General features: G+C 40.2%; 1 protein-coding gene across 1 annotated transcript in view; it reads left to right on the top strand.

The window, feature by feature from the left end:
* Positions 1-12559, top strand: part of PAK3 (p21 (RAC1) activated kinase 3) — a 107084-nt gene that overhangs the window by 71599 nt on the left and 22926 nt on the right. Inside the window, exons 10-14 of the mRNA XM_077776455.1 lie at positions 7889-7937; positions 8232-8344; positions 10015-10132; positions 11541-11640; positions 12372-12557. Coding sequence (XP_077632581.1) covers positions 7889-7937; positions 8232-8344; positions 10015-10132; positions 11541-11640; positions 12372-12557 — 566 coding nt within the window. The remainder of the gene's footprint in view (positions 1-7888; positions 7938-8231; positions 8345-10014; positions 10133-11540; positions 11641-12371; positions 12558-12559) is intronic.

Genomic DNA, 12559 nt, shown 5'->3' with positions numbered 1-12559 from the left:
TAATATAATCAAATCATTAGTAATTGCAGATAAACCTTTTTTCTTGTTGTTTTGTAAGACTTCAGTCCCTTTTCCTCTAAATTCATTTTAATTTTAAGGCTTGAGAAAGTAAATATATCATGTTAGGCATTTCTCAGACTGATCTCTGCTACTCAGTGAGGAGCCCTCTTCTTCCTCTGACATAAAGTTCCCATATTCAAGATGAATAGTTTTGAAACGTGTTTCTTAGAGGACTTGATGAATAACAGCTTGTTTAGAGAACCTGACAAAGCAGTGTAGAGCATAGAACTCAGGGATAAGTGCTGAGAATAAAACCTCTGACTTGTTTTGCTTTGTTCAAGAAACTATGGCAAGAGCAGAAGTGGTGTCTAGTGTGCTTACCCAAGTGATTCTTTGGGCAAGACCACCCAAAGCAGAAACATATTTGCTTCCTCATCGGATCTGTTTTGGGCCATACAAGGTAGCACACAGCTAGGAGGCACTAAATAGTTGTAGTCTGATCTTTATAGTAACCTTTGTGATGAAGGAGATTGGGGAATACATTAGCATTTGTGAAGAAGAATGTTTATTAAGCAGTGGAAGATACTTTTTGTTCTACTTATTGCTCTTAAATGCACTGGGTTGTGTGCTGTCCCTTGTAAAGAAAGATGATGCCACTCAATCAACCACCATTAGCAGGGATTGCACTATGTTTTTTTTTCCAGCCTTAGTAATGAGCTTGTATGAAGCCGCCTGCCCCCCTTTCCTGTCTAGGCTGTCTTGAAACCAATGGCATGCACTGTGTGAAAACAGCTGCTTAGGCTTCATGTTGGTCTTTCCAGGGATTAAGCCCTGTAACTGTGGCCTCATTATCACTAGACTATAACCCACTGAGCTCCCTGGCCCCACACCCATAGTGTGTTATGGCTCTATTTAAAATTAGATGACCACAAATACTCTGGGGAAAGTCATGCCCTAGCAAAGGAATAGAAAATTCCCTGTTTCGATCTATAATCCTAGTAAGTAAAGACTGTACCACCTGGTCCCGGCTCCATCCTGGGTACTTAAGAAGGGTACTTTGACAACATGATCTGTACATAACTTTATGGTTTTTTTATTTAGTGATACATTCTTAAGAGGCAAATTACACAAAAGGAAACACTGGAACCCCCTCTGAAAGAGTTGTTGCATAAGTGGTAACAGTGTTCATCACCATTCCTGAATACAACAGGGCATATGCCTCAACCAAATGAGTAGATGTATGATAAGAACTAGCCCACTCTTGGCCCCATGAGCAATCTTAATAGAGTGTGAAAACAGAAGAACCATCTCCTATTGTTAATGACAAAGGAATCAACCAAACCATGTCCAGGAGCAAACTAAATGGCTTATAAAGGGGGCACATGGACTAAGTTAAGCAGGAAATTAGAGACAAGAGAAATATTTTAGGTAGGCACTTTCACATAGTAGATAAAAGGCCATACTTTAGGAAATATCATACTTGTACTTAGCATTGATGTAAAAAAGCTAAATTTCTGTAATGGAACATAAAAATGTAGTTCAGAGCATGGGCTGTGGAGTCAAACTAATGCATTTGTGAGTTCAGCTGCTGACAAACTGTGTAGCCTTGGGCAGTTTGCTTTACCATTCCCCAGTCCCAGGTTCCTCATTTGTAAAATTGTATAGGCTGAGCAGTAAGTGAGATCACCCATTTACAGAGAGCAAGCAGAGAGTAAGGCTCAATAAACAAGATGGCCTTTTCAGGCAGCAGAAGTAAGAGTAGATGAAAAAAAACAACCATCCTTGGGGTGCCTGGGTGGCTCAGTCAGTTAAGCATTCGACTTCAGCTTGAGTCATCATCTGGCAATTGACAGGTTCGAGTCCCACTTCAAGGTCTGTGCTGACAGCTCGGAGCCCGGGGCGTGCTTTGGATTCTCTGTCTCCCTCTCTCTCTCTCTGCTCCTCCCCTGCTCATGCTCTGTCTCTCTCTCCAAAATAAATAAACGTTAAAAAGTTTCTTTAAATCTTTAAAGTGGATTAAAATCCCTGTGACCTCATTAGCACCAGATTTATGCTTATAAAACCTTAGGTGTGAATATTGCCCTATCCTTCTGGCTTCCTGTCTCTTATTACCATAAGGCTCTCCTTGGATCTCACTGAGCTCTCCAGTCATCTTGCCCTCTTCCTTTTCTCTTAGTCTATGAACTTCCTTCTAGCCTCACTTGCCTGCCTTTCTTTCCCTCCTCTAATCTATTTCCATACTGAAATTGGAGTGATTTATCTAAATTATAAGTCTTACCATGTTGCTGCCCTGGCAACTACTCATGATCATGGCTTGACATTGGCTCTTAGCAGGAAACATCAAAACCTGATGAAGATTGCTGATAATTAAATGGACTTGTCTTGGGAGGAAAAGGAAGAAACAGTGAATTGTTTATTTCTTTCTAGATCCTTTAGGCAAGATGCCAGTGTTTCCATTTGAGTATTAAGTGCTTGGTCAGGTCAAGAAGAAATTGTTGATGAAGCATTTAATGTGATGCCAAGAACCCAGCAGTACTCTTCATGCTATAATCGAGGATGAGGCCCAACAGTTGAGCAATCTTGGTTTAATATTCTTGAACCGGGGCACCTGGGTGGCCGAGTCGGTTAAGCATCCGACTTTGGCTCAGGTCATGATCTCACAGTTCGCGGGTTCGAGCCCTGCGTCGGGCTCTGTGCTGACNCTGGAAGTCTTTTGTTACTTACTAGCTGTGTCATCTTGGGGCACATTCATCCTACTCTCATGACTTCCGATTTCCCATCTCTAATGAGGTTAAACTGGATGATCTCTCTTTTCCCTTGAGTCCTGATAAGGAATGATTTCTTTATACCATCTGAGTGACTGAGCTTTGGAATAAACAAAATCCCCATCATAAACAAATGTTCTCCCCATAGCAATCTGGCTTCGATATAACTGGAATGGAGAGATAATAGAGATCATTGTAATTAACTGGCATAAAAATTAAATTGACAATGTTGACCATTTTGGCATACCACCCCAAAATACTAGAGAATTTGGAGTTTTAACTTCATATNCATCGGGCTCTATGCTGGCAGTTCAGAGCCTGGAGCCTGCTTTGGATTCTATGTCTCCTTCTCTCTCTCTACCCTTCCTCCTCTTGCTCTCTGTTTCTTTCTCGCTCTCAAAATTAACTAAACATTAAAAAATGTAGAAATAGATAATGTAATATAATATAATATAAATATAATTCCTAATAATAATAATGGCTATTATTATTTTAATGGTTATTATATTAATAATGGTTATTATTATTAGGTTGATTGNATATGTATTGGCAATGTGTATGAAGAACTGGCTTTCACCACTGTATACATTTACTCCTCCTTTATTCCTGAGTTACGGGAGAGTTTAAATTACTTTCCCAGGGTCACACAACTAGGAACTGGTGAGATTTGAACCCAGGAAGGTTTGAGTAGGTGGGGGTGAGGACTACTGTTGATTACCTGTCAGTGGGCAAGGAGAGCACTTGGATCAAATGAATAAGAGAGGGAGAGACATTCACATTTATACCAGTTGAATCTTCAATGTTGGAATATGGGAAAGCATCAGAGCTGCTGTGTGGAGATGTGTTTGAGGTGCAAAGAAACACTAAATTGTACTCTGCAGGTTAGTACCTGAGTTTGCATTGAGGATTCTGTGAAGGCCAGAAGTTGGGCCAACCAATAACTTATTGGTCAGAGCAGTGCATTCCAAGTGCTTAATATGTTTGGTAGGAGGTGGGGGAGAGGGGGGGAAGAAAATATCACCATTTTATTTTTTTAATTTTTTTTTTCTTTCACAGTTTATTGTCAGGTTGGATTCCATATAACNGGAGAATGAGGAGAAAAGGCAATTTTTTAGTTAATAACTGATGTTCTAGAGTTTCAGGGCCTTTAAACCTCTGTGCATTAGGAATTGGTGGCAATTCTATACCACAGAATGCTACAAAACCCAGGATATTGGGATTCCAGTGTAGGACTCTAGCAATTTAAGACAATGAAATGCTGAGGGAGGTTGGAGGGCCCAAAACCCAAGGATTTAAAAGGTAAATCTCTGGAGATGTTAAACACTAATCCCGTTTGTACTCCAACTCAATCACAAGTTTAGCCTCTAGGACAGTGGAAATGGGAGTGGGGGCAGGGCATGGGGTGGTGAATAAGGGGGAGGCCACCAGGGCAAGAATTTTCAGCGTCTTTCCCTAGCAGCTTTAGCTGGAGCAGCTCCTATTTTATATTGAGGGATTTTATATATGTTTTTGTTCAACAAAAGTATTCCAAATGGAAAGGAAAAGGCAAAAACACTAAGGAAAAAAGAAGGGATGTGGAATCTCTATAAAGTGTTCCAATAGGTCCCCTTTGGCCTCTGTCCTTTTGGGTTTTTTTAATTTTATTTATTTATTTTTGACAGAGAGACAGAAACAGAGAAGGGGAAGGGGTGGGGCAGAGAGAGAGGGAGAAAGAATCCCAAGCAGGCTCTGTGCTGAGCCTGATGTGGGGCTCAATCTGACAACTGTGAGATCATGACTGTGAAATCATGACCGAGCCGAGATCAAGAGTCAGCTGCCCAACCTACTGAGCCACCCAGGCGCCCCCACTACCTTTGTCCTTTTTCAAAAGAGGGACAAACACTAGCAAGGATGGTTTGGCTCAGAGATCGGAAAGGGCCAGCTAACACATAATAACTTCTCTACTGTGAAGTCAATACCACCAGCATCAACAACAAATGATAACAATAGCATTTGCCGTGTTGAGCACTAACTCTGATCTGGGCACAGGGCTGAATGCTTACATAGATTGTGCCTTTCAATTTTCTATGGGTCTATGAGGGAGATTCTATTATTATCTCATTTTGCAGATACTGTCACTTTTTTTGGCATCTGAAGGAAATATGCAAGTAAAGACATTCCTTAATTTTTTTTTATTTTGAGGGAGGGAGAGAAAGAGAGAGAGAGAGCACGTGCGAGCTGGGGAGGGGCAGAAAGAGAGGGAGAGAGGGAATCCCAAGCAGACTCAGCACTAACAGTGCAGAGACAGATGTGGGGCTCTAACTCATGAACCATAACAATCATGTTCTGAGCTGAAATCAGGAGTCAGATGCTTAACCAACTGAGCCACCCAGGTGCCCCAAGTAAAGGCATCTTTGAATCTTATTCTGCAAACAGATTTATTTAGTTGCTCAGGGCTCATGCAGTTGAAATACACACCAAATCAAGATGATCTATTCTTTTGAGCCCAGGTGATTCTGAATTCAGAAGGACCAATCTCAAACTGGCCCCTGAAATCAGAAATATCTGATAGCTTATTCCACAAGGGAAGTGTTTTATGTTGATTTATGTAGAAGATTCCTCCACAGAAAGGAAAGATTTTGTTGCAATTGCATGTTTGTTTGAAAAGACTTTTATTAATTTGTTCATTCATCAAATACTTAATGAGCACCAACTGCATGCTCTGAACCCAGAATCTCAAATGAACAAAACTGAGAGGCTGATTTAACATCACCCTCAAACCTGAGGAATTTCTGAAACGTGCAAGTCCTGCTTCAGGTGACACCTGTTGAGTAAGGGCAATTTTTTAGTTAAGTTCCAATATATATTTAAATACATATGCAGAATGAAGAGAGAAGTAGTATTTGTAGATTGTACATCATGAAATTAAAGAACCTTAGAAATTAGGGTGCTTGGATAGCTCAGTCAGTAGAGCATGCAACTCTTGACTCGTGGTTGTGAGTTTAAGCCCCACATTGGGTGTAGAGATTACTTTGAAATAAATTTTGTGGGGCTCCTGGGTGGCTCAGTTAGCTAAGCATCCAACTCTTAATTTCAGCTTAAGTCATGATCTCATGGTCCATGAGTTTGAGCCTCAAGTCAGGCTCTATGCTGACAGCATGGAGCCTGCTTGGCATTCTCTCTTACCCTTTCTCTCTGCCCCTCTCAAAATAATGTGGTCCACTGCCTATATTTTACAGGTCAGAGAGTCAGACAGACATGGACTCTAAGCTGTTTAACTTAGGGCAGGTCACTTCACCTCTCTGAGTCTCAGGTTCCTTGTCTGTAATGTGGACATAATAGCATTTGCCTTATAGAAATAAGGTAAGAATTATATAAAGTGATTTATATGAAGTTCTTAGTGCAGTGTCTGACATGCACAACATGCTCCCTATATTATTACTGTTATTGTGATCACTGTTTTCTGAGTTGAGGGGACTGAAGCCTAGAGCAGGGAAGTGACTGGCCCAAGGTCACACAGCTTGTTGATGATAGGGCAAGTATTAGAACTCAGAACTCTCTTAGTAGTCAAATATTCTTTATACTACTCCACTCATTTTATTCATTAGGAGCAGGTAATGTAAACTTCCTAGGCTTAGGAGAAATATTTTGGCTCATCCAAGTAGAAGAAGGGAGAAGAATGCCAAAGAAATGACTGTCATAAGAAAAGAAATCCTAGACCCAGAAAACAAAATAGCAAGGGATATATATAGAGCAAAGGAGAAACAACAATTACTAGAAATTTTAAATAGAAATCACAGGACTGATCTCCATCCTTATTCTTTTACTCACCACAAACATTTCTATGAAATTGACAAGGTTTATCCTTTTTCTTGGGAATAGAGGTAGGGACGTGGTTCAGAATTCATATGTGTTTCACAGAACATTATTACTGTGAATTCAGCTTCACTAGACAATTTCTATTTGCAAAACAAAGGACTGCTATAATTGAAGTTAGAACGGAAGCAGGAATACTATCAGGACCTAAGGAATGATAGATTTTTAAAGGGTGGCAGGTTGGAGGGAAACGTCATAGTAGAAGCCATTGAGAAATTTTGAAAAAGGAACAAAAAAAATGTCTCAACAACAAGGCCATGTTGTTATTGCTTTGTGTAGGTAGATACAGCAATAAGTAAGTATGGCACTGAGTGCAATTGATTTGTTATTCTTTTTTTAATTTTTTTTATTTTTTTTAAATTTCTGAGAGAGAGAGAAAGAGAGACAGCAAGAATAGGGGAGGGTCAGAGAGAGAGGGAGACACAGAATCCAAAACAGGCTCCAGGCTCTGAGCTAGCTTTCAGCACAGAGCCCGATGCGGGCCGGAACCCACAAACTGCAAGATCATGACCTGAACTGAAGTCAGACGCTTAACCGACTGAGCCACCCAGGCGTCCCAAGATGAAAATATTCTTAAGAGTTAGAAATCTGTGGAAAAAGGAGGTGCCTGGGTGGCTCAGTCGGTTAAGCGTCCACTTCGGCTCAGGTCATGATCTCACGGTTCGTGGGTTCGAGCCCCACGTCGGGCTCTATGCTGACAGCTTGGAGCCTGGAGCCTGCTTCGGATTCTGTATCTCTCTCTCTCTCTCTCTCTCTCTCTCTCTGACCCTCCCCTGCTAACGCTCTCGCTGTCTCAGAAATAAATAAAACATTAAAAATTTTTTTAAAAAAAGAAATCTATGGAAAAAAGCCACTCTGTCCATATGCTAAAAGGAAAAGTTAATTTACATTTGCCTAAACAAGAGATGACATGTTGTTTCCTAAACCATACTTCAGTTTAATCAAAGGACTACAATGTTGGCTGTTACCACATCTGGGGAGTATTCAGAATATTCCAGGAGCTTCCTAAAAGGAGCAGGGCCATTTTGCTCAATTCATTACTGCATAGTGCTACAAAGTCTGAGTGGATTTACTGACCCACCAAAAGGGATACATTGAGACTGTTTCAGCTGTAATTACCACACAAAAGGGACGTTCCTTGGTTGTTTCATCCTTGAATCTTGAGTTTGCTAATTTCCCTCTCCTAAAAATAATTACATTTTATTTCAAATAAAATCTATGGATAAAACCTGGATTGCTTATTCATTTAATAACTTTCACCTTCACAGGGCATCAGGTACTGTTTATACAGCACTAGATATTGCAACAGGACAAGAGGTGAGTGCTAACATTCAATCCTGATTTTTTATTGTACTTTAATTCATATTGATCACATTTCTTCTTTGATAGCATATGCCTGACAAAATGGGCGGCACTGGGTTGACATGGGAATCTGTTTCATAGATGTCCAAAGTGTCTGAAGTGGATAGTTTACTCGTGATTGACCAGAGAAAAGGGGGAATGGGTTTGTGGCACTGAGAAAGAGCCTTGTAAGATAAAGAATTTGTATGCCTTACATGGATGTGTGTGTTTAATGACTGTAACTCATCGTGCATTTTAATCATCATCCAGGTGGCCATAAAGCAGATGAACCTTCAACAGCAGCCCAAAAAGGAATTAATTATTAATGAAATTCTGGTCATGAGGGAAAATAAAAACCCCAATATTGTTAATTATTTAGATAGGTAAGTGGTTTCCCTCATTATGTACTTGTTTTCTTTTCTTGACAAATTATTTAGCATCTGTTCATTTAGCATCCTTTCTACAAATGCTTCTCAAATGCTAGAAAAACTCTCAAAAGTGACAAAATGGTAGAGTATCACATCTGTCACTAAATTTGCACCCACTTCTCTTTGTCCACCCATCAAACAGTTGAAGACACATTTTATGGTCTTGCTACTAAGCATGAGCAGTTTGTGTAATTTCCTTTTGAGCATCGTGACTCCGTGTTGGCAGGAAATAGACTACTGTGTATAGGGGAGAGCTGCGGCATTTTAAACGTTTCATCAACTGTTTGGAGCCAGTGCAGTCTCTGGGTGTCTAAGTGAAGAAGGCTGGCTGTAATGGCCCTGCTTTAATGGGCACTTTGTGATTAACTGACAGTGAGGTCTAGGGAATTGAGACTTTAATCTCAAACCTTTTTCCTAGACCAGGTAATTAATGTCTCTTTCATCAGTGGTATTAGCAGTGGGTTATAAATAGGCATTTAAAGACAGTGCTAACTCTTCACTTGTGGTTAACATCTGTCTCATTCAATTTCAGTAAGTGTTTGTTTAGCACCACTGTGCTGTGTACTCTGGGGGGATATAAAGGAAGTAAGACTAGGTCTGCAACCTCAATGAGCTTAAAATCTTTGATTTCTTTGTTTTGTGCCAGGTAGACCAGTGGTAGAGAAAGAAGGGGGAGAAGGGGGATTAAAAAAAGGAAAGAAATTTTACAGTAGAAACCTGATTCATAAAGTACCATTTAGGGACTATCTGTAGCAGAGGGACTTCACTCTGCTTTTTTAATTTTGGCAAAATTGCATTTGTAAAAAATGTAGATTTCTACGATACTTTCTGTTACTGATCAGGTAGAGCCTATGAATTTTTATGTTTAATAGGCTCCCCAGGTGAATCTTATGGGCATTGCAGTTTGAGCACCACTGGATAGAAAGGCTTGCTTCATATTGATGTCAAACTTAGGGCAGGATGGGATCGTTGGGGTCACTCCATTTACCAAAATTTATCTCTTGATAAGTGGGGGCAAGGAGGGGAATAGAGACCCAATCATTCTGCTAATGTGCCTTCAGATGATTCCAGATGTTTTGAGTTTGCCCAAATTGTAGGGCTCTGGTGATCTTTCTCCCCGTGTTTGATCATCTGGGTGTGCTCCTCAATAGGTACCTAAAGAAAATGGGCATGTTGCCCCTGACTTCTACTAGAGGATTGAGACCTCAGCACAGTAAATCCATTGCAAACAGGAGTCTCTTTGATTCAGAAACTGCTTGAAAACAGCTCAGTAATTAATACAGTAGCATCAAAAACAATGCTGATCTGAATGAATATCTTCTAAATCTGTATACCGTGGGTCAGTTCAGTCCAAGAAGTCANGGAATGAGTGAAAGTAGTCAGTCACCAGAGGCCTCCATGCTCTTTTCCTTCCTCCATGGTGCACAGTTATATCTGATGATCCTTAGAATTTCATGCATATTCTCTAATGCTAAGGAAGTATCTCATCACTGTGAGGAAATTTTCATTTTGTTATATAATATGGCCAAATGAAGATATTAACTGTAAATTACCTTAATGGGGATATATAAGAGTCCCCACTTCTTGAGATCTGAGTCAAAGTCTTTTTAATTCTTTTCTTATAGCTACTTAGTGGGTGATGAACTATGGGTGGTCATGGAATACTTGGCTGGTGGTTCTTTGACTGATGTGGTCACCGAGACCTGTATGGATGAAGGACAGATAGCAGCTGTCTGCAGAGAGGTAAGAAAATAGAGCATTTCTAGCAACTGAGAACACTAAAACCAGCAATTCTTTTTCTCTGATTATTCAGCATGTGTAGAACTTCAAAACAATGATCACACATCTTTTCTATGAAAAAAAAATTGGAGAGCCTAACCTTAAATTAAATCCTTTCCTAAATGCACTTTCCTACTCCTCCCTTCCCAACCTGTTGTATATTCTGGTTATTTTGCTATGGATCTTTTGAGTTCTGCTATGCCATTCACAAGATGAATGCTCGGCCTGCATGTTGTAGTCTCCATGAACACGGAACACAGTAATGGTGGCACGGAAGTTTTTCCCGATTTGGGGGAGTTTTACACGCTAATGATTTTTTACTGCGCGTGCAACATGAGCCATATGAAATCCGAACCACTATAATCCCATTATTCTCTAGAAGGCAATTTAAGCAAGTTCCTCCCTCAGCCCAGGGGGGCCTGAGTCTGCCTCTTTTCCAATACCGGTGTCGTATCTCTGGTTTCGAGTTAGACAGAGGACATGTTTTCTTTTTTTTTTTTTTTTCAACATTTAAAAACACATTCATCTTTGGAGTCTCATCTGGGGCATTACCCTCTACCCCATTCATTGTGGTGAGGTTGTCTCTAGGTACAAATAGGAGCTCTGACCCACTGCAACTTGAAAACCAATGGTAAGAACACAAAACCAAGTAATTTCAGCTAGTCTTTGCTTGTGTTTTATTTTAAATGGTTCACTCACCCCTTGCTTTCCTCCCATCTGCCTTTCCTCCTCCCCAAGGATGTACACATATCCACCGAACACACATATTTTCTATTCATGCAGTGAAGCAAGCTTATAATACTTAGGAGAATATTCTACCCTGAGTCTATGGTTTCCATGTTGCATGATGCAAAGCCATTTCCAAGCAAGTAACTGTAGCCATTTCATAGCCTAGNCCACACTGTTTTCCAGAGGGGCTGTACCAGTTTACATTCCCACCAACAGTGTAGGAGGGGGGGCACTCATTTTAAAGCCAGGTTCCTGGGTCCCACTTCAGGCCTACTGAATTAAATACCATGGATGCAGAAGCATTGTACACCTGTATAAGACCAAGCTGAATCTGTACCTTCCAGATACCTAGGTCAAAGTGTGATTATTAATTGGTTAGTTTGGCTATATAATGATTTAGTGCTATTTAGCACATCACCACCCTGCATGACCTATTCTGACTCAGAAGCTTTTATATTGTATCCTGCTAAGCTATAGCACTGATGTAAATGATAATGTAATTTCAAAATGATAATACAATAGTAATCTATTTTACTTGACAATACAAACGTATACCTTTGCCCCAATTATATCTAGAAACGAAATGTAAATTGTTTTTAAATTCTTTTTGATATCATTAGAACTTGTTTTTCTGATTCAATAGTGCCTCCAAGCTTTGGATTTCTTACACTCAAACCAAGTGATCCATAGAGACATAAAGAGTGACAATATTCTTCTTGGGATGGATGGCTCTGTTAAATTGAGTAAGTATTTTGGTTCAGATGGTGTTTGAAAGAGTATTGGGGTGGGGGGGAACTTCTGCTCATTTACTGTCTATCTTAAGAAGAAAATGGCTATTGGAAGTGATTAGTTTTAAGGCATTTAGAGCCCAGTTTGAAATAAAGAATTTTTTCAAACTCTGTGTTCCTGTAGATCATGGCCAGATTCTAAGGGGTTAACATTTCAGAATTTCTATTGACTTCCATCGGCTGGATGACAAATACCTAAATAGAAAACTGAAAGATTCTATAAATTGAAAGGAACAGTAATGGGGAGGGAACCAGACTGAGGTCTAGGGAAAATGACATCACAGTAATCAGTTATTTCAGACCCTTTTAAAATCAGGGCCACTGGAGAGATCACATAATAATAGATATGAGCTAGGGAGTTATAGAAGCTCAGTGTCAAACAAAAGAAGGTACAGCCATATCTGAAAGTGATCTTTTGTTAGGAAGAATTAGGGGCTCCTGGCTGGCCCAGTCAGTTGAGTGTCTGGCTTGATTTCAGCTCAGGTCATGATCTCACGGTCATGGGATTGAGCTCCATGCTCAGCATGGAGCCTGCTTGGGATTTTCTCTCTCCCTCCCTCTCTGTCCCTCTCCTGCTCATGTTCTCTCTCTCTCTCTCTGTCTCTCTCTCTCTCAAGATAAATATACATTTTTTAAAAAAACAAGAAGAATTTGACTTGATTTTAACAGAATTTTCTTCTCTGCAGCTGATTTTGGGTTCTGCGCTCAGATCACCCCTGAGCAAAGTAAACGAAGCACTATGGTGGGAACCCCCTATTGGATGGCACCTGAGGTGGTGACTCGAAAAGCTTATGGTCCGAAAGTTGATATCTGGTCTCTGGGGATTATGGCAATCGAAATGGTAGAAGGTGAACCCCCTTACCTTACAGAAAAT

The sequence above is a fragment of the Crocuta crocuta genome, unplaced genomic scaffold (genome assembly GCF_008692635.1).
Source record: "Crocuta crocuta isolate KB4526 unplaced genomic scaffold, BGI_CrCroc_1.0 scaffold238, whole genome shotgun sequence".
Taxonomy (NCBI): domain Eukaryota; kingdom Metazoa; phylum Chordata; class Mammalia; order Carnivora; family Hyaenidae; genus Crocuta; species Crocuta crocuta.
This window is presented reverse-complemented; position numbering and strand designations above follow the sequence as displayed.